A 22,528-nucleotide genomic window follows, 5' to 3' on the forward strand; every position below is an offset into this window, starting at 1 on the left:
TTGGACTGTAAACCCAGATGGCCTCTAATCTTGTCAAGATGAACTCGTTATGCTTAAGTGGCATAGGTCAGGATAGAGTGCCAGTTGAAATGCTGGATCTTGCACAGGTACAAAGCTGAGCAGTTATCTGTAACTGAAGAAAGTTCTTACAAAACATAGCTGTTTTCTAAAATAAGCTAAACTAATAGCTGTGCATTTGTTTTGAATGCTTGTCAGATTTACCTTGAGTTGGTAGGAGAGCTTCCCTGTGAACTTTTCACAGGATGCTTGTGCTTCTACATGAAAACAAAGAAAATGTGAAAGGGCATTGTGTTCTTATTTTCTGAACAAATCTGACAGTTCACCTGGGTGAAAGTTGCACAGAACGTGTGGTTTTACAGTTGATCTGTTTGGGTTTCGCTCCTCCTGATGACATGGCTTTTATTTGCCTTCCTTGAGCCTACAGATAGTTCTTAATATAGTCATAAGGTTAGCCAGATCAGGGAGCTTATCCAGTTGAAGACTCATCTGTTTTTTGTTTAATTTTGGTTTTGTTTGTTGGCTGGCTAGTTTATAGCTGGTACCCTCTGATTGCACAGCCTAGTGGATACTTCTGTTGGGACGAAGAAGGGAGTATGAATGAATGTGCAAGGACAGTAGGGCACACATCTGCCAGTTCCCAAAGTAGAAGGCACTTAATTATACCTGTGTTACGATTCTGATTGTGAGATGCAGAAGCTGAATTACTCCTATGTTAGCATGACTTAGGTTGGTACGCTGCTGAGTGGAGATGTGGTTAGGGTATAATGAGCATACCTGGTAGATCCCATTTCCTTAAGGAGGAATGGGAGTAATAGGCTGTGTTTGCACAAAATACTGCTTTCTGCAAGTGTACCTCCTGAGTGGGCTGTACTGTGTGATTTTGATTGAATACTATACCTAAGCAAGATGATGTACAGCTTTTAAACTTAGTTCAGGATTAATAATTTTTTTCTGGAACTGATTATAAAAGAAAAACTTCTTAGATACTTTTTAATCTTGAATTTTAGGTGATTTCTTCACCTGCACTGTGTGAAATCTTGGTGTGAAAATTAATAGTATATAGGTTGCAGTAAAATATTTAGAAATAAATGGTCCTTTTTGACTTTTTTTCGGTTAAAGATAAAGCTAGGATCATGTCCTAACATCGCAGTTAAAACTACCTGGAAAAAGTAATTCTCTGCAAGGCTGTTTTTCTTCTACATCTGTAAGGGAACTTCATAGTTGTTACAAAGAAAAAGTGTGTAGCTTTGTGCAGTGGAACTGTGCCAGCAGCACTTAGGCTACACAGTTTTTATTGCAGCCTGAGAGTATATACAGTTATGTATTCTTCACCTTTTTGAACAGGCTAACCTAATTTTACTGCTATAAAGGAATACTTTGTTTCCGACCTTTCAGCTTTAACAACTTTTTTATTTCTCATGTCAAAACTAAAAGTGAAAATGAAAACTTTTAAGGTATAGATTGCTTTATAGTGCACAGAATGAGACTATTAGAGAGCAGCAAAGCTCTAGGAAACCCAAATTATTTTGGTGGAGTTTTTTGCTACAAACTGTAATGTAAGTGGCATGGTACTCACTGCTTAAATAACTTAACCTGTAGTAAAGAAAATAAAAATCCTTTTACTGATGTCTATTTTCCATGTATTGATCAAGTATCCCCTTCGGTGCTCTGTTGTCAACATCTTAGTATTGAAATAAATGAGAAAGTTTGACATGCTGGGTCTCCATACACTTACTCTATTGAATAGACATCACCCTGGACCTGAAAGTGCAGGCTTCATGAATCGCAAAGCAGTCTTTCCAAGCACTGTATAGTGTGTTTTAAAGTGAGGAAAATTGAGAGCCTCAAAAAAAAAAATTCTTTACTTTCTAAGAGCAGGGATTGGAAAAAAAAAAAAAATCCAAATCCACAACTACTTCTTGTTTAATTTTTAATGCCAGTATCTGTGTTGTTCTCACTGTTACATTTTTTAGTAACATGGTTTAGTAAACAGGGGGTTTTGTTTCCTAAAACAGCCCTGTGTTTGCATTTTATAATGAATATGTAGTTGTCATCTCAGATTATGAATCTTTAAAATATTCTACATAATGTGTGCTATATTAAAATCAGTTTTCTTTTAACTATTTATTTTAGATTCTTTTTATTGATTGCTTGTCATGGCAACAGGAGGTGGTCCCTTTGAAGAAGGCATGAACGATCAGGACTTGCCTAGCTGGAGCAATGAGAGCCTTGATGACCGGCTGAACAACACGGTATAATTAATCTTATCTTTCAGTTGCCATTTTATGCTGTACGTTAAAATTACCAGGTAGATTCTGTTAGTGGCAGGTAACAATGCAAAACTCTAACCCTTGTAAGTACAGCTTTACAGGTAAGTATCCGCAAAACCAATGAAAATAATTGAGGTAGATGTGAGCAAGCAATGAGTGTAATTCAGAGGTTGTGAAGTCTGTAGATGTATTTATGGGAAGTGTTTTGGGTAGATAAAGTAGCTAGACACAAAAGGTGTAGGTGTCATGGAAGTGAAAACTCTAATTTTAAAAGTTCTAAACTGCTGAAGAATCTTCAGCAAAGAAGAAAAATACAATTTTAGCTTAATTTGAAATTAATTTAATGCATTGTAGCATGAAATGGGTTTAAAATTTCCTGACAAGCTATTTTTAATTTATGCAGTGGAGAAAATGACATTTTGTAATGTGACGTTTGCTCTAGAAAACTTAGTGCATATTTTGGTACCACTTTTTATTTTTGCTTCTAAAATTGAAGTAAACTCTCTTTCACTGAATTGACACATTTACTTTTTATCTATATGGATAACAAATAAGACTTTTTTTTCTTTCCTCTCCTTCCCCTTAAGGACTGGGGAAGTCAACAGAAGAAAGCAAACAGGTCTTCAGAAAAAAACAAGAAAAAGCTTGGTGGGGAAGCTGAAACAAGGCTTACTAATGATATATCTCCAGAATCCTCACCTGGAATGGGACGACGGAAGACCAGAACTCCTCATAGTTTTCCTCATGCTCGGTACATGACCCAGATGTCTGTTCCAGAGCAGGCTGAACTGGAAAGGCTTAAACAAAGAATAAACTTCAGTGATCTGGATCAGGTTTGTGTGAATACTATAGCTACCACTGTAAATGTGACTACAAAATTTATTCAGCTATCTCTTAATAATTTGACAGATGAATAAAGAAAGCTTTCATAAGTGATTAAGGTAAAAAAAAAAAAAGCTTATAGGCACCACGGGAGCCAAATCAAAATTCTGATTTTGAACTTGAGAATTATGGAAAGTTCAAGAGTGTGGCTTTCCTATGCTTGAGAGTGTGCTAGCTGTCTTCACTTTCTTCCTCTCAATCATTAACAAATTCCTGTGTCCTCAAATCAGTATTTCTTGCTCATCATACTTGTCTACCACTCAAAAATATCTGTTACCTTATTTTGAAATCTCTTCTTGAAGGGCCAGTTTGTGATTCTGAACCTGTTATCCTTGTGGATTAAGCAGAAGAGTAGCATTAAAAACTGCTCCTCAGTAGAGTGTAGAGAAATGCATGGCATGAATTCTTGAGCCATAACTGCTTCTTTGGGAATATGGCACATTCGTCCTTCCCTTGTGCAAAACAATGAAAAGTATGAGGGATTAATTCTTTAGTAACAAGACATAAATTTCTGCTAACAGTTTCAGAATAGAGGCTTGTCAATCTTTGCCAGAGTTTGTTGTCAACTTGTTTGGGTTGTGAAGATTCTTTCAAATGCGATTCATTGCTTTGACTTAGAATATAAAGACTGGGCATAACTTCCTGCCCAAACGTATGTTATGGCAACAAATTGCTATTCAGAAAGTTCTAAAGAAAAGCTGAAGTTACGAGGTATCGTATTCTGCGAGTATGTTGCTCTTTTATTATTGTTACTCTCTCAAATGTACCTGGAGAAGTAGGATGCCTTTCACTATAGTAAAGGTGGAGGCTACAGCAAGGATGAGGAACTAAGCTCTGAGGAACTGCAGAACCCTTTTGCTTCTCAGCTGTTCTGGGAGGGTGGGCTTGCTTGCTTTCTTTTCTCTATGGCAAAAATCACCCGCACTGTCTTTAGCTAGCTTTTGGCTAGTCAGTGACTAGTAAGGTAACTTTAAAATCAGTCTAATAGTACTGCAGAACTGGTAATCCAAGTAGTGAGACTAATCAGCATTGAGAATATATTGGAGGAAAAAAATAAAGCAATTGTTCTTTCTTCTGTTTGTTTATAGAGAAGCATTGGAAGTGATTCTCAAGGGAGGGCAACAGCTGCTAACAACAAACGTCAACTTAATGAAAACAAAAAACCATTCAACTTCCTGTCACTGCAGATAAACACTAACAAAAGCAAAGATCCTGCCTCAGGTTCCCAAAAAAAGGAAAGTGGGGTATCAGCGCAATGTAAAGAATTGTTTGGAGCTGCTCTAAGCAAGGATTTCTTGCAAAATTGTCAAGCCTCTGCTCAAGAAGATGGAAGGGGAGAACCAGCTATGGACAGTAGCCAGGTATTCACATACCCTATAAAGTCTGCAGAATATTGACTCTTAGAAAGGTTTTAATTACCTTGTTACTTTCCAGTGCATCTTTCTAAATTTCCGAAAAGTGTAACTGTTATATCTTTATTAGGAATGCTTATATTCCCACTGTTCTAAAAGGCAACTTGAGGAAAATGTGAAACCAAATTTAATCATGTATTGTTCTTTAGAAATCTGCTTATTGGTAACAGAAGCAGTATTAATTTTCATCTTAGAGGTTGGTTCTCTTTTATACAGTTCCAGAAAATACTCTGACAGTTTTTTCATGTGTTAATATGAATATTTTCATATGTTAATGAGCTCAATTCTGTTTTAGCCTATGTCAACAAGAAGCCCCATGCTTCAGCCTTGCAACTTCACGCATGGATAAATCTATCCTTATAAAAGCTGTTGACTTTTAACCACTTGCAGAAGTGTGCTTATAGGATTGAAAGTACTAGTATGTCACCCCTTTAATTACTACTTTGCTGTTGCTATCACCATGTCTTGTGCATTAAATACGTTAAAGCTGTAGCTGAATGCATTCAGTAATTTCAGTGTCTTTACAGATTGTGAGCAGACTAGTTCAAATTCGCGACTATATTGCTAAGGCCAGCTCCATGCGGGATGATCTTGTAGAGAAAAATGAAAGATCGGCCAATGTTGAGCGTTTATCACACCTTATAGATCACCTTAAAGAGCAGGAGAAATCCTATCTGAGATTTTTGCAAAAGATGCTTGTAAGTTTGAGAACATAATATATTTGTTTCTGCACTGTAAGCTCTTTTAGGAGTTGACCGTTGATGTTTTGATGGTGCTACTGGGGGTGTTGGTTTTGATACGTAGTACCTTCCATAATTCATTTTTACTGCCCCCATTTTTACTTATATAAGATAGCTTTTGATTTATGCCAATGAAATATTTCAGGCTAGAGAAAATGAGGAGGATGATGTTCGGACTATAGATTCAGCTGTGGGATCTGGTTCTGTAGGTGAGAGCACATCGCTAAACATTGATGTGCAGTCTGAGGCTTCAGATACCACGGTAAGCTGCCTTTTAGTAATTAAGGTGCTAGAAATGAAGACTTTGTTTTGCTTTTGTCGTGATTGTTGTGATAGTGTCATAATCTACAGTTCAATTAGAAACTAGTAAATCCCCAAGCACTCTGTTCAGGAGGTGTTCATGCATGTGTGGATATTTTTAGGTTTTTTTTTTTATATGGGGGGAAAAAAAAGAATGATTCTGTCACAATGACAATGTATCTTGATTAGTTTTTTAAAATATTTAGTCTTTCTTCACAGTGGAATAAAGAGTTAAATGTTTACTTTGGCAGAGCATGCACTGGATTGATGTAGAAAGGAATAGTTTTCTGTATGATTTTTCATCTATAACTTATTTTCTGTTAGTGGGGAAAACTTGCTGGTGTTGGGTGAGGAGAGGGTTAGAAATGAGTCATTAGTGGGCCATTGCTCAAGCATCTTCCTAGTAATATGATAGAAGTATTGACCTAACACAGAAGTTTCTCTCCTTTTTTGGAGAGATGAGCACCTTTCAGAAAATGTGTTCTGAATTTATTCTGAGATACACAGATAATCTTCCTTTCTATTTATAAAAGCTCTTGTATTAACATGGTTAACAATTCTTGTAGTAGATATAAAAGCATTTTAATAACAACTTATTACATCTTACTACATAAAAACAACTGTTTTGCATCTTCCAATACTACTATACTGAGGAAAAGTACTAGAGAGTTGGTACTCTTTTAGCCAGTTAGTACTCTGAATGTCCTACAGATGAGGAGAATGTACGTGCTTGCAAGTAAAACAGCAGTTAAAACATTAAGAAGTTTTTGTAATTGTTTTTAGCTTTGTAAGAACTCTTTCTATCCCTGTAAAAAAAAATAAAATTATAGACATGGAAGATGTACTTTTAACTTTAAAAAAAAAAAAAATTGAAAAATGCAGAAAAAGACCAGTACAGTTTTTAAGAAGTATGCATGTAAACTTGCATTGTTCTTCATCTTTGCAAAATGCGTTTTAGTTTTATGTTTGGCTCTTCCTTTTGCATCTAATTTCTCTTTACATGCAGCTTGAATATATTACATGCAGAATGAATACTTCTAGTCTTATAAGGTTGATTGCTATATGGAGCCTTATTGTTTTGAAAATTCTAAGAATGACTAAAAATGTGTTTGCTGTTTAGTAGACTTTTATATTAATTTTCATTATTTGAGAAGATATAAGTGGGTAGGTTTGTAACTTAAAAATGCATGCTAAGTTGGAGCACATGTTCAAAATCTAACATACTAAACTATTTAATAAAGGAGGTATCTTTTAGTTTGAGCATTCGGCCCCGCATTGAGGACAAACTAGGGAATTCAGCTTCACAAGAACAGGTTACAGACATTGATGTTACACCAAGCCCTAAAGGGAAAAGTGACAGAGCTGCTCTGAATGACAGGGAAATCTGGCCTTATAGGATTAATAGCCAAGAACATGGATTGCCTTCAAAGGTACACTTCAAAATATTATTTTAGCCCCAAATAGGGTTTATACATGCTGATGTTCTTTTTTTTGTTCTTTTCTTTTTTTCTTTTCTTTCTCCTGTTAACTGCTTCAAATGTATCCATTACTTACAGTGAATGTTCCCGTTTGGCATGCTTATCCAGCTGTCTTTTCATTGAATGAATCTTCTTTGCCTAGAGTTTTTTTTCTTTAAATAGAGATGTTTGACAACTTTTTCTTCTGAAGTGTCAACATTGACAGAGAAAGTACTACATGTAACTGTACAGCAGGTGTTCTGGTTTTATGTAGATGATTCTTCCAGTTTTGCTGTTCTCCTTCTGGGAAAACATATTGTAAATGTGACTTTCAGACACTTGTCATGTTTACACCAATAGTCTGTCAATGCAAATTTAAGCTAGTACCATATAGAGAAAATAAATGAGAGAATAGTAGCCTTAACTTGTTCCACAAATGTTTTTGTATAGCCGTTTATATAAATATTTGGTTGGAAGAGGGAAGACTAAGGGGCTTGGAGTCTAAAACTTCTTTTGTTATCTGTTACCAGCCTTTCTATGGCTTTGTCTCTTATTCTGATTAAAAAAAAAAAAAAGTTTTATTATTTTTTTTTTCCATAAAATAAAAGCCTTAAATGTTTTGTCAAGCTTATTAGCCTAAATGTAGGACTAAGCTTGACAAATTTGTTATATGCTTTTAATGAACTTAAGCAAATCTGGTACTTTAGAAAAAGCTTGGATTATTTAATAGGTGAGCAAGACTGAGATGCATCCCCTTTTTCCCTTTCTTCCCCTCGTTCCTTCCTGTGTTGATTTCATTGGGTACTCTATTTTACCTCTACTCTGCTTTTTATATATAAGATGAAAATTTGACAGGAATGATCAGTGCCAGTTGCAGTGCATGTTTTAGTGACGCTTCTTTGAGAAGTTTAGAATTCTGGATGTGTTATCCTCTCTCTGCTGGAAAGTTGAGCATTCCCTAGTACCCAGAACTAGTTAATAACATGCCTGCTTCTATTCTGACATTTGGTGTGGAATTTTTGGACTGAGAGAATTTTGTACTTCAGGAACTCAGCACTATGTGGAGAGAAGATGATGCTTTTAAGTTAATGTTCTTTTTAAATACTTGTCAACTCCTAACCAAAAAGATGCAATTTTTTCCGTGGCTTCATCTGCATAGTGCAATAATCCAGCTTCAGATAGGATCAGGATCTGAACTGTGGTTGTCTCATTAAAATACTTAATTTGCTGACAATCCTTGAATGAAAGTTTTGAGGCAAATCTCCAGCTTTTAATTAGGATAGGATGAGGAAAATAACTTAGTTTCAATGTATTTTAACTGCCCAACATGCTTTCATTCCTTCAGATCTATTTCCATATGTTTGAAAATATGGTATAGAGGGGGTTTTGTGCATGTTTTTGTTTTGAAATTAGTTTACCTAAATCTGGTCTATTCTAGTATCTGTGGCATAAATATAGCATACAAAACTAAACACATTATAGGTTAGAGAAGAATAACTGCCCAAAAAGTTCTGCTGAAAATTTAAAGATTTTAAGTCAGTAAATCGATCTAGGTCTTGTATTATATGTAGCTCCATGATACCACGCCTTATCTTGCTTAGCTTTACCAGTCTTATAACTTAATGCCCTCTTTTATGATTCAAAAGACAGAGGGATGCTTGGGTTAGTCTTTGGGCATGTTAAGGCAGCTGACTGGATTTCTAAAGAAAACTTAACCCCCAGGAGTGGTAAGCATGTCTTGGTGGTACAGGCTCCTTCCCTGTTGGATGTCTAAAATTTTTAGACTGAAAAGGACTACCAGAAAGGTGAAGCCGTTTCATTTTCACCTTTTTACACTAACCAGGCTGTTTGATTCTATTAAAGTCCTGTTTGTTTTGACACTTCTGGCACTAGTACTCAACAAATAAATTGTCATGATTATGGTAATGTTCTTCCATATCTTGCAGGCCAGAGATCCTCAACAGGAAGCTAAAGAGGAGTTGGAGAACTTGAAGAAGCAGCATGATCTATTGAAAAGGATGCTGCAACAGCAGGAGCAATTGAAGGCTCTTCAAGGAAGACAGGCAGCTCTTCTTGCTTTGCAGCATAAAGCAGAGCAAGCAATTGCTGTCATGGATGATTCTGGTATGTGGAACAATGGTGTCTTTGATAGTGTGTTAGCATGCTGATTGAATGATTAAAGCTGGAATTGTGGAATACACATTAAAAAAGTCTTCTTTATTTAAAAATGCACTTTTTAAAAATTTTACTGCAAGGCTTCTATTTCTGAAAAAAGGTGACAATTTAACATTGTAAAATGATGTGTCAGTTAAAAACCACACAGCTGATTTTTGTGGTTTACTTGTAAAATCCTAAAAGTGTGGGGTTTTCTCCTAAGAATTGGTTTACCACGTCAGATCAGGAGCCTGCCTCTCACTCCATCATTGTGCCAGGCCTTTGAAGGAAAGAATCGGAGTGGGGGATACAGTGTCTTCTCTCCCTTTCTGCATCCTTCTGGCTATAGGCAGTTGATAGTTTGAGTTTTTGTTTGCTTTTTCATGGGATTTTTTTTTTTTTTTGGTGGCTGGTTGCTTGACAGTTTAATAGCCGTTGGTAGACTAATGGTTTATCCAGTAAAAGAAAGGAGGAAGTTGCTAAAGCAGTTACGTAAGTAAATATGAAACTAGAACTCTGAAATTCTGTGGCATGTAAACTGGGGGCATGGTCCTGATAATAGAGCACCACCATTATGTTATAACCTTCAGTTTAAAAGCATTCTTCTAATTTGTTTTCATATATTCCCAACTTTTCAAAAATTGTCTTTGGGACAGAGACTTCTTTTTGATAATCTGCTTAAAGGTTGTCAGCAGAGTTGTTTTCTCAAGAGTTCAGTCTTGAAAGGGAGACAGTTGTCCTTGATTTGTGCACTGTTGACATGTGAATTATCTTTTGTTTGTTGGAAACTCATCCTGCGCCCCACCCCTCCCTAAATCCTCTTCAGTTTTCTTTGGAAATGGGGTACAGTTGTGTGTGCAGTTGTAGGGAATGACATTTTTGCACTGAGCAAGTTCAGATTCAGTCTGTGTTACTGTTCTATGACTCTTCCCCATCAGAGTTGCCATTAGGCTTGATTAGCAGTTCTTAGTACAGTTAGTTTTTGTATTTAAAATAGCTTCATTTGCAGAACTATAAGCATTGGTTTCTACATTTTACAAGAAGTCTCTCTTTAAGGTTCCTTGCTCTGATGAGCTCCTCTTTCTGCTTTTTTCTCCTGTCCTTGTTTTGATAGACTATAGGAAAGAAGGTGGAACTAGTTAAGAAAACTCTAGATTTTAGTGTAGGAGGAGAAGCAGAGAAGTTGGTAAGTAGAGAGCTTTTACAAAGCTACCACAGGAGCAAGAGAAGCAAGTGCCTTCAAAACGTGTTTCCTTGTTTCTTAAATGGTTTTCAGGAATTGCTTTTCTGCTATCTGGTCCGCAGCAGTAGACCTATGATGGAATCTGCTTTCTCCTCTTTCCGCAAATATGCAAAACTCCATCTTGATGAGGAGTGGGTAGATGAAGTCGGTAGAAAATAGGATTACTTATGATAAATTAGAACTTCATTTTTTTTAATTCTTTGGTGGTGTTTTTGTTTCACGTTTCCACTTATGTCACTTTTAATAACAGTTTCTTACTGCTGTTTGTATTGACTTACTTAAAGATGTGGTATGTGCCAGAACTGTAGGGTAGGAAATGTAAAGATGCAAATTCAACATAGGGCAAAATAAATGTTTTTAAATTTGAAAATAGTAAAACTTTATTGGACGGGTAACAAAGTCATGATCTATGGGGAAAATAATATTTGTGCTTGATTTTTCTTATGAAATATTGGTTCATATTTGGGGAAAAAGAAAGAGTTTTTTTGGATCTCTCAACGATCAGTTCCATATCTTAGTACTGTTTGAATCTGAGCTTTCAGGGAGGGGAAAAAAGCTTTCTTTTTAATGTATTCCTCTCAAAGCTTTTTGAAGGACAAACCCCCAAGACTCTGTTTGCAGCTGTAAAGATTACAACTTATACAAAGATGAAAGCTTGGTGTGTTGTTAATTTACTATTTTAAGGAAGTAAAATTCCATGTACTGTTCTTAGTTTAGCTATACTAAGTAGTAACAATTTTTTTTTCTAACAAGCAAATGTTTCCATCAACCCTAGACAACTTGGTTGTTTCCATTTTGCTCTGACCTTTTTAGCAAAATGCAGAACAGACTTACAAAGTCCTTTTGTATGGTTCTTCACAAAGGAGCTGTGAGTTGGCTTGTTAGTATTTCTGTAATGGAAGTAATCTTCCAAGAGTAAAGTTGGTGGGAAGGACACAACATTAAAAATAATTGCTGTATTTTAAGAGGTGCAGTATATTGATGTTCTTGTTAAAGGCTATTTGATGAAAATATTTAGTTTATTTCATTGCCATGGAAAAGTATTTACATTTTTTCCTCCTTCTTCTGCACACCCAGTTGTAACAGAGACTACAGGTAGTGTTTCAGGAGTAAGCCTCACATCAGAACTGAATGAAGAATTGAATGACTTAATTCAGCGCTTTCACAACCAACTTCATGATTCTCAGGTCAGTCCTTGGATTGCACTGTGTAAGTTTTGCCATTGTCCATCTTTTCTTATTCTTTTGAACAGTGCAGTTAAACATTTGTCTTGCTTATTTGTGTGCATTTGCTAGTGGAATAATTAGGGTTGCTCCAAACTTGAAAGCTTGGCATCTTCGTGTTCTTAAGAGTTATTAGCTGACTGATCTATTCTTTCTGTCTCACAGTTTTCCATGGAAGTCCAGAGAAGTAGTTTCTGTATTGCAGTATAATTATATATTAACTCAATGTATAATTGGGATAGCATGAGAGTGTTTTCAGTATCAGTTTCCCTTTATAATGTTCTTTGTTCTGGTGTTGAGCCTAGCAAGCCTATAAGAGAGCTTTTTGTTTCTTACAATTTATTTGGCTTTTTTCATAGTACTCTGAATAAAATGAAATTACTCTTTTTAGACACAGTCTGTGCCAGACAATAGAAGGCAAGCAGAAAGTCTTTCACTTACCAGAGAGATTTCGCAAAGCAGAAACTCTTCAGTGTCCGAACACCTGTCAGATGAGAAGGCACAGCTTTTTAACAAGATGCGAATGTTGCAGGGTAAAAAGCAAAAAATGGACAAACTGTTAGGAGAACTTCATACACTTCGTGACCAACATCTAAATAACTCCTCCTGTAAGTAAATACAGGCAGAATTGTATCTTTTCAAGAATACAACTTTTTTAATGTGCACATTTGCAACATGGTCTTTCAACTTGCAACTAGTTAATGGAATGCAGGTGATAAAGCTGTGCTGGGGCAATATTATGTACCTGTTTTTTAATGGTATGTAAGTTTCTGGCTTAATGGAGAGCTCTACAAGTAATGATGATGAGTGTTTTTGCTAGTAGCACTTCGGTTCATAACATTATCAAAGTTGACTAATGGGAGGATGTGATGACGGGGTTTTTTCCTTCAAGGCTTGTCTGTAACATCTGACTTGTGGAGTGTACCATATGAACTTGATCTTTCTGTATTTTTATTACAGTACATCTGTATTTATGTACTCAGCACTTCAGATGTTAGTAGCTTTATGGAGTTCTGGGGTTTGTTTGTCCACTGTCAAAAGACTTTCTCATGTACTAGTCACAGGGACTTCAATCATAGGCCATACTAGAGGAACTTAACTGTATGAATGGACTAGAGTTTTGTCCTGGTCCTTAGAAGGCTTTTTCTTCTCCTTAAAGTGTTGATGTGGGTCTACTTGCTGCTCTCACTTTCTATTTCTAGAAATACTTTTGTACTGGTGAAGTTTGTCCTAGAGCTGGAAATTTCCGAGGGCTGATCACAGCGTATTCTGGTTAACATTAAGAAATAAGCCACTTGAAGCATGCTTCTGGAGAAGGGCAGACTGATTTAATAGTTACATTACTACACCCCCATCTTTCTACATGTACTTAATGCTTATAATATGAATGCGTTTGGATATGATTTCATCTAGCTGGAAAAAGCAAACATCAGATCTCAAATCTACATTCTACAGCATATGGACAAAAGAGCTTAGCAGAGGAAAAAAATTGATGGGATTTTTCTTTTTATCATGTTGAAATGTTAAATTAAAAAAAAAACAAACAAACCAATTCAGCCATAAATAAACCCTTAAAAGAACTCTTTGGACAGATTCACAGCATGAAAGCTTCTGCTTCTGAAGTTTGATAAAGCTAAAAGGAACTGGCTGAAGTCTTGTTTACAAAAGCTACTTATTACTCTCTGCCTATTGGCATTGCATGCCATGAAACTTAAGACAAAAGCCTTTGTTCTTCTAAGAAAAGAAGTTATTAACTGCTGTTTTGTATGTTGGTAGTATTTTCTATAGTTACTTTTTAATATAATTCAGTAAAGTGGGTTCCTTTTTGCAAGTTGTTCTTATGAGCTATATTTCTTTTCTGTAGTTTTTCCTGCTTCAGGTTCTCCTCAAAGGAGTATTGATCAAAGAAGTACAACTTCAGCTGCTTCTGGCCCTGTAGGCATAGTAACTGTTGTCAATGGTGAATCGAATAGCCTGGCGCCTGCTCCCTATCCTCCTGATTCCCTGGTTTCTCAGAATGAGAGTGAAGAGGATGACAATCTAAATCCAACAGAAAAGCTTCAGTAAAAGTTCTTTAACTTTTTTTCATGATGTGCTTTAGTGATTGAGTGTTACTTTTTTAATAAGTTCCGCATTAAGAAACCATTTCATACTTTAATCTACTTAATTTAGTATTATAGACCATTTTGTAAATGGTCCAAGATAGTTAAATGAGTTCAGAGCTTCGAGCAGAAGGTTCTTACAGCTAGGAAAAAGGCAGTAAACTTTAAGAACTATAAATTATATATGTACTTTTCAACTCTACATAGGTTTGATTAATATGACAAAACACATAGCATATTCTTTTTTTCTCCTCAGGAAGCTAAATGAAGTTCGTAAGAGGCTGAATGAGTTACGTGAGTTAGTTCACTACTATGAGCAAACATCTGATATGATGACAGATGCTGTGAACGAAAACACTAAGGAAGAGGAAGAAACAGAAGAATCAGAAAGTGTTTCTGACCATGAGGATCCACAGCCTGTTACAAATATTAGGTTGTCATATTTTTTGTCATCCTAAATCTTTGTAGCTAAGTTGTTACAAGTTTCCTGAAGCAATACATTATTTCAGTCAACCATAAGTAACTTAATTAACTTTCCAAAATTTTTCATTTGAAGTAGCTTTCTTATACAGATGATTATTATTAATCTTGTGCTTGGTAACTTAGTTATATAGCAAATGTAGATTAGATTGGAAATTTAGAAAATCAGTATAAGAGACTTCAAAATCTGTAATTCCTTTGGGTTTAAGCACTGAATTATGCGTATGGAATTCCACTAGAAGGTTAACAGGCCTAGAGTAGAGAATTGGAATAAAAACAAACTTCAGTTTAGAGAGGCATTTAGAGCTATAGCCTAACAGGGCAACTATGTGCATCAAGGATCTTCACTGTGCAGAAATGAATACTAATTTAGCTATAATCATATAAAGCTTTTATAATACAGACATATACCTTGAAAGCCTCTTTTATTGTTGTAGATCTAGCATCTACAACATTTTAAAAATCTATTGGAGAGGTGGATATTGAGAAATTCTAAATGTTTGGACTGATTTTATAGAGAGTTGGGTTTTCTGTTGTTGTTAGGGGTTTTTTTTGTCTAAAAAGGGTCAGGTGACATTCCCATAAAAGCCAGTTAATAAAATGGACTCCATCGATATCAGTTCTTAAAAGTTAACATGAGTAATGCATTTTACCCTAGAAACCCTCAAGGAATCAGTAGTTGGAGTGAAATAAATAGCAACTCAAATGTACAGTGTGGAACTAATAACAGAGATGGAAGACATCTTAATACAGACTGTGAAATAAATAACCGATCTGCTGCTAATATAAGGACTCTAAAAATGTCTTCTACTCTAGGTATGTTCTAAAGACTTCTATAATTTTAAGTCTTAGTGCAAATAATTCTGATAGCCACACAGAACTTGGGAGAACCTTGTTTGATGAGCAAAATGTTCAAGAGTGTAATCATTAAGCTGATCTTTTTCTAACGTCTAGTGATTACAGTGGACTTCAGAAGTTCAATAATGTGTCATTGGTACTGTTTTGTTTCCTCCTCTCCCCACCTCCAGACTGTCATAATAGGGACGGTGACAAAGATACCCACCTGCCCCAAGGTGAAGATGATGAAGTGGAAGAAGATAGAGTTAGTGAAGATTCCGTATCTAGTCACAGAAGCAGCCTGGGTGATGCTGCTGGAGATGCTGAGTTCGAGCAGAAGATCAATAGGCTTATAGCTGCAAAACAGAAACTTAGACAGTTACAAAACCTTGCTGCTATGGTGCAGGTATTTTATGAATATAAATGTGTGCACAAAAAGGTAGCATTCATTATTTCATGTAATGTATAACTTTTAATAGGGAAAAACACTCTGCTTAGTGTAACGTTTAAAATGCTCATTTTTAGGCTGGGAAAGAGAGATACTGGTTGATTTTTCTGAAGTCAAAGGTGATACTTCTGAAGTTCAAATCTGGAATTTTCTTGGGGGATGATAACCTACCAGTAGAATGGCCTTAATACTTAACCTTAGCACTGGATTACAAAATATGAACAAGAAGTCTAATTTTTTTAAAAAATAATATTGATCTACAGTTTTAAGCTTACAATAAATATTCTTCAGTTTTTGTTTTTGAATCTTAGATTTTGCAACATCTTTCATAAGCGAGGAAAAAATTACTTGTTTTCGATTAAAGTCTTCGGATGTTGCAACATGTTCAAGTTGGGGTATTTTGCTTTGGGTTTGGGGGGATGTTTTTGGTTTTTTAGACTCTTGAGGGCCAGCTATGAATTTACAGTGTTTTTAATTTAGAAGATCTCATGCTAATTTAGTGATGTTTATTAAAAACATTTTCATTAATCTAATGTCCCTACAGAATGCTCACATTTGAACACCATCTAATGTAATGTCTGTATACTGAATACACATAGGTGTATCAGAAATGTAAAGGCTTTATGTGAGAACTGTAAAATCAGTCTCAATTAGAACATATGTTTTACAATAGCAACAGTATAAACACTATATTGTTATTTCAAGATTATACTGCTGTCAGAAATTTCTCAGCATCTGGATCAGGCTTGTTTTTTATCATCACTAAAGAGATGGTAACTGTACAGTGGTATAAATCAGTATTAGAGATGATACAGCAGCTTCCTTAATAAATAACCTAATTAATGGCACATCTTCAATCTTTCCTTCATATTTACAAGGCTTGCATTTGTATGTACTCAGTAATGGTACTGTAGGTCTGCGTAGCTGTGTCATACTTGGTCACTGATGATGTCTCCTGTTCAGCAGGTTCTGTATTAAGAACAATCACGTAGGAAAACAAAAGAAGCAGTGGCTACAGCTTTAATATTTTCAATTTAAGTTGAGAAATGAAAATACAAAAATTATGAAAACAAGAAAAGTGGAATAGAGAACTGTGTAGAAGACTTCCTAAAATATTTTAGAATTAACTTTCAAGAGTAATTTTGTTTTTATTTTAAGCTGTTAATAGTAACATTTAACTTCATGACTACAGTAATTAAGCAATCTTGTTCATCTTGGTCTCCTTCTATTCCTCTTTTTGCCTCCCCCTTTGTTTCTTGACATGCCTGTGTGTTTCTCTCCACTCAGTCGTAGGCATAAAATACAATTCAAGTGGTTTATGCTTCCAGAATGAGACAAGTTATCTTGCATTTATAGTGGAAGTTTCAATAGTGTGAGCTTTTTAACTTCAAATTCTCTCATTAATTTAGTTTATCTTAGTCATGATGCCATGAAGATGATGACTTCTCAGTTTATGATCCGAACTAAAGATAAAGCTATTCAGACTGTTTAGTTTTGAAAAATGAGTTTGACAAACTAAACTTGTTACATTTTGTTTATCAACTTGAAAATAGTTTAACTGCCTTTCTGACATCTTTCTAGGATGATGATCCAGAACCTCAAGCAACAATTACAAATACATCTAATATTGGTGACTTGTTTTTGGGTGAGATGGAAGAGACAAAGCAACAACCAAACAATGTCCGAGCTAGTACCAACAAGTTACAAAAAGATGTAGGACTGAATGAAAAAGCAAGGTATGCCTTTCTCAAAGGATAGTAGAATCATGCTTTAGGCAACTTCTTGCCAAGTAATATGCAGATAACTTATTTACACAGAGAGAAGTTTTATGAAGCTAAACTTCAGCAGCAGCAACGGGAGCTTAAGCAGTTACAAGAAGAAAGAAGAAAACTGATTGAAATTCAAGAAAAAATTCAAGTGTTACAGAAAGCTTGTCCTGATCTTCAAGTAGGTAGAATGTATCTCCTTGCTTTCTTAAGCTGTTGAGCAATGAAAAATACAGTAATCTTTCACACCATTTTTTCACTATAAAAATTGGAAAACACTTAAAATTGGTAATACTTGCATACTATAAGCAGGTGGACTTGTAAGCCTAGAGAAGAGCTCTGGTTATCTCATTCCACTGTAGGTTCTTGCTCAGTGATTGCTGTATCAAGCTCTAATTTCACTGTAGTTTGTCCTCAAAAGCCTTAATTTAAAGTCTTCAAAGACAGAACCTTCCATTTTATTTTTAGCCTGAAATTTGTCTTTCCATACTTGCTAGTCACTGGATCTTCAGTCCTCTTAGTAGTCATTTACAGGGTCTGGTATTTTGAAACAATATTGTGTCTTGTAAGCATGATCAACACTTTATTGTATTCAAACTTAACTGCACAGTGCTGTACTGGTTCTCATACTCTTTGAATATGAACTTTTTTTGATGAAGTGAGCAGTAAATTATTGATACTGTGCATCTACAGCATTATTATGTGGTGGGTTGACCCTGGCTGGACACTAGGTGCCCACCAAAGCCGCTCTATCACTCCTCTCCTCAGCTGGACAGGATAGAGAAAATATAATTACAGGCTTGTGGGTCGAGATAAGGACAGGGAGATCGTTCACCGATTACTGTCATGGGCAAAACAGACTCGACTTGGGGAAAATTAGTTTAATTTATTACCAATCAAAATCAGAGTAGGATAATGAGAAAATAAAAATTAAATCTTAAAATACCTTCCCCCCACCCCTCCCTTCTTCCCGGGCTTAACTTCACTCCCGAATTCTCTACCTCCTCCCCCCGAGCAGCGCAGGGGGACGGGGAATGGGGGCTTGTGGTCAGTTCATCACATGTTGTCTCTGCCGCTCCTTCCTCCTCAGGGGGAGGACTCCCCACACTCTTCCCCTGCTCCAGCGTGGGGTCCCTCCCATGGGAGATAGTTCTCCACAAACTTCTCCAGTGTGGGTCCTTCCCACAGGCTGCAGTTCTTCACAAACTGCTCCAGTGTGGGTCCCTTCCACGGGGTGCAGTCCTTCAGGAACAGACTGCTCCAGTGTGGGTCCCCCACGGGGTCACAAGTCCTGCCAGCAAACCTGCTCCAGCGTGGGCTCCTCTGTCCATGGGTCCACAGGTCCTGCCAGGAGCCTGCTCTAGTGCAGGCTTCCCATGGTGTCACAGCCTCCTTTGGGTGAATCCACCTGCTGTGGTGTGGGGTCCTCTATGGGCTGCAGGTGGATATCTGCTCCACCATTAACCTTCATGGGCTGCAGGTGGATATCTGCTCCACCGTGGACCTCCATGGGCTGCAGGGGGACAGCCTGCCTCACCATAGTCTTCACCACAGGCTGCAGGGGAATATGTGCTCCAGCGCCTGGAGCACCTCCTCCCCCTCCTTTCTTCACTGACCTTGGTGTCTGCAGAGTTGTTTCTCTCACATGTTCTCACTCTTCCCTCCAGCCGCAGTTGTGCAGGTTTTTTCCCCCCATCCTTAAATATGTTATCACAGGGGCACTGTTGCCATTGCTGATTGGCTTGGCCTTGGCCAGTGGTGGGTCCGTCTTGGAGCTGGCTGGCATTGGCTCTATTGGACATGGGGGAAGCTTCTAGCACATTCTCACAGAAGCCACCCCTGTAGCCCTCCTGCTACCAAAACCTTGCCATGCAAACCCAATACAATATAATACTATTATTACATAAAAATAAGTTTTGTTGATTCCTGGTTAAGTTCTGAAGTAAGTATTTAGTCTTGATTTGTAAATCCCTTTTTGCTGAATACTAATTCTCGTATCTCATAAAGCCAGAACTGTGTTGTGTTTTAACAGCAGATAAGTTTTAGAAAGCTACTCTACTCTATTTTGCCAGTTTGCTTTCTCTTTCAGTTGTCAGCTGGCCTGGGTAACTGCCCAGCAAATAGGCAGACTTCACCAGCAACCTCAACTCCGGCCATGAATGAGTGTAATGCAGCTGGCAAGCCTTTACTTGAATTTGATGAACCTGTACCAGTAGGCAATGAGGTATTTCATACTTGATATTCTGTGACTTAAAAGGTTTAAAATGAAAAAAGTTCTAGGTAACTTGGACACATTTTTAAGTACTTGGGATGGGGAGTGGAGTAGTAGCCATTTTAACAAAGTGTGTATAACTTCCTTGTTTCATTTCTGGAAAGAAGTACATATTGATCTGAACTGGCAAGAGATCTTTGCCCAAATACAGCAATTGTTGCCAAATATTAATGTGGGAGTTGAATGAATTTTGAATTTATACTGTGTACCTTTGATAGTGTATACCACAGGCAAGTCACCCATGAAGAAAATTATGGCAGGATTTGAAACTTAGTTTATCTTCTACGCATCTTCCTTCCCCTTTTCCCCCAAAATTCATATCTTCAATAGTGATCTGGATTTACTTAATCTTTCTGAAAATTATGCTAGCATTTGTAGGGGTGGAGGGATATGTGATGAAAAGTGTTTCCTGGCTAGACTAGACATTAGAAATGAATATCTGAAAAATACTTTTTTTAATAGACTTTCTCTGCGAGTTGCATCAGCATTCTGGTAAATTTTCCTTTAACAGTTTAGGTGAGGCTGATTGTGCAATGCCTGTACTGTTGTCATTAAAAGCCAAATTTTCCTTCTCCAAGAAGAGAATTTCAGAACTTTGGCATCTTCCAAATAAGCATTATAGGACAACTTGTCTCTTTTCACTAAATAAAAGGTCTGAATTCTTCCTGCTAAAAAGAAACTGTCTCTAAAATGAATGTGCTGATGCAATTGCTGATGCAATTGCAACTCTACAAATAGTCTGGGTTATTATTTATCAAAATATGTATGGATTTTTGTTGGAAAACTTAGCTCAAGCACCACCAACTAGTTCGGTTGCTTTCAGGCTTGAGTACATTGTCACTTGCCTGTCTCTCTTAAGTCTGCGTTTTCCAGTCTAGTTCACTTACACAATTGTTTTTGTATGTTAGCTTTTATGTTATGCTGTTTACATGTTTGTAAAAGTATCTTGCCATTTATGCTTTTCACTGTAGCTCATTTAAGGTAGATAAAGGCCTCTTTCTACCTGTACCTTTCCCTTTACGTGCTCTTTGTAAATCATGGCTTGATTAAGTCTTGTTCAAACATACATTGCAACGTGAAGTTTCTGCAGGCTGCAGAAAATGTTTTTGTTGTATCTTCTACTTTGATAACAAAGAAGTACTTGACACAATTTTCAGATTTCTCAGATTTCAGACAGTATTCTGTCATGCTACTTAAACGAGCTAACTAATAATGCATGAATTATGTGATAAAAACAGTATTGAGTGAAACATGTGCTGTTTTTCTTAAAAAATTCTGTCCTGTAATGTTTAATTACCTTCTTAGATTTTGCAGTATTTGGGATAAATAGTAAACACAGGATGTATTTTGCATCTTCCTGTTGTGTGGCTTCAGTTACAGTATAATACCAATGCCTGAACAGAAAGGTATCAGTGTAGTATCAAATATTGAAATTTTGATGTGCTTTAGATGGTATTTATTTTGTTTATATTCTAATGTCTTCCATTTTACGGCAAACAGTTATGGTCTGAGATGAGAAGACATGAGATTTTAAGAGAAGAATTGCGACAGAGAAGAAAGCAACTTGAAGCTTTAATGGCTGAACATCAGAGGAGGAGAGAGCTCGCAGAAACAATATCTACTGTTGCTGCATCTGTCAAAAGCGAAGGATCGGAAGCTCAGTGTACTCCACAGCAGAGTAGGACTGAAAAGTAAGAATACGAGTCACTCTGTGTTAGTCAGTGGGTGCTTCTGTTGTTTAGCAAGATGTCAGTCTTGGGGCAGTTTTCTGTTTTCATCTAAGCACTGAATGTGATAATGTAATAGAGCAGTAAATTAATTTCTTGACTTCTAAAGTGACTGTTAGTTGGCAACTTGCCAGTTTAATGGGTCTTCCCAGCATATTTAGTCTCCCCTGCTCCATAAATGGTGAAAAATCACCTAAGGAGAGGAGAATGTGTGGAAGATGCCAAATGGTCAGAGTAGTTTTTCTTCATCTCTACACCATTTATAACAATAGCGAAGTAATAATTTTCTGAAACCGTAAGTAATTTTATTTAACTGTCCCAGTATCAGAAGAATACTAGTTTCATTTTGCATTGGTGAGATAATGTTTAAATTCATTTTGGTGCAGCTTGATTAATTGAAGATAGACAGACTTGTAATTGTCAACAGGTTGTTTTAATAATTTGTCATAAACTATAAAAAAAAAGTACTCCTCCCTTCCCAAACACCCTTTTCTTTTTTCTTTTTGTTTATTTTTATTTTTATTTTTGTTTTCTTTCTTCTTGTTGTTTGTTCTTTTTTCCTTTTTTCTTTTTTTCTTGTTGTTTGTTCTTTTCCCCCTTTTTTTTTCTTGTTGTTTGTTCCTTTTCTTTGTTCTTTTTCCCTTTTTTCCTTTTTCTTTTTGTTCGTCCGTTTTTCCCTTTTTTTTTTTTCTTTCTCCTCCAATGTTCACTAGGACAATGGCTACCTGGGGAGGTTCTACCCAGTGTGCACTAGATGAAGAGGATGGAGATGAAGACGGTTATCTCTCTGATGGAGTTGGTCAGGCAGAAGAAGAGGAAGAAGATGCATCAAGTTTGAATGACAGTTTCTCTATTTATCCCAATAACAACATACCAGAAAATGCATATTTTGTTAAAGAAAGCAAGGATAGGTTAGTGGCATTACTTGTTGATCTGATGCTTGTCAGAGTATATTTGGAAGGGGTGGAAGAAGCATTCCGTTAACTAAAAGGCATCCTTTTACAGCAAAGTGAAATTTCTTTCTGCTTGCTAGGGAGCTGTGTGCAGTGGCACTTTCTTGTCCGAGTGTCTGTAGTTGCAACATGTGTAACTAATTTGATTATTTCTTCTGTTTTCAGTCATATTAACTGTCTGCCATTGTGCTCTCCAGTTGTGTTGCAGTAGCTCCTTATGTTCCCATATTGTTTTAATCAG

General features: G+C 36.5%; 1 protein-coding gene across 17 annotated transcripts in view; it reads left to right on the forward strand.

Moving 5' to 3' along the window:
* Window positions 1–22,528, forward strand: part of PCM1 (pericentriolar material 1) — a 45,073-nt gene that overhangs the window by 2,187 nt on the left and 20,358 nt on the right. For 8 of the 17 annotated variants that reach the window (XM_075500161.1, XM_075500165.1, XM_075500171.1 and 5 more), the window contains exons 2-19: window positions 2,155–2,273; window positions 2,879–3,124; window positions 4,262–4,534; window positions 5,113–5,283; window positions 5,471–5,587; window positions 6,867–7,055; window positions 9,029–9,206; window positions 11,557–11,666; window positions 12,094–12,310; window positions 13,567–13,765; window positions 14,061–14,237; window positions 14,943–15,100; window positions 15,313–15,527; window positions 17,151–17,305; window positions 17,387–17,516; window positions 19,425–19,559; window positions 21,108–21,298; window positions 22,048–22,245. In XM_075500161.1, the coding sequence (XP_075356276.1) occupies window positions 2,178–2,273; window positions 2,879–3,124; window positions 4,262–4,534; window positions 5,113–5,283; window positions 5,471–5,587; window positions 6,867–7,055; window positions 9,029–9,206; window positions 11,557–11,666; window positions 12,094–12,310; window positions 13,567–13,765; window positions 14,061–14,237; window positions 14,943–15,100; window positions 15,313–15,527; window positions 17,151–17,305; window positions 17,387–17,516; window positions 19,425–19,559; window positions 21,108–21,298; window positions 22,048–22,245 (3,155 nt within the window). In that variant the 5' untranslated portion in view covers window positions 2,155–2,177. The remainder of the gene's footprint in view (window positions 1–2,154; window positions 2,274–2,878; window positions 3,125–4,261; window positions 4,535–5,112; window positions 5,284–5,470; window positions 5,588–6,866; window positions 7,056–9,028; window positions 9,207–11,556; window positions 11,667–12,093; window positions 12,311–13,566; window positions 13,766–14,060; window positions 14,238–14,942; window positions 15,101–15,312; window positions 15,528–17,150; window positions 17,306–17,386; window positions 17,517–19,424; window positions 19,560–21,107; window positions 21,299–22,047; window positions 22,246–22,528) is intronic. The other 9 variants (XM_075500169.1, XM_075500178.1, XM_075500174.1 and 6 more) reach the window with 4 other exon arrangements.

Source organism: Mycteria americana, chromosome 4 (assembly GCF_035582795.1).
Source record: "Mycteria americana isolate JAX WOST 10 ecotype Jacksonville Zoo and Gardens chromosome 4, USCA_MyAme_1.0, whole genome shotgun sequence".
Lineage (NCBI taxonomy): Eukaryota > Metazoa > Chordata > Aves > Ciconiiformes > Ciconiidae > Mycteria > Mycteria americana.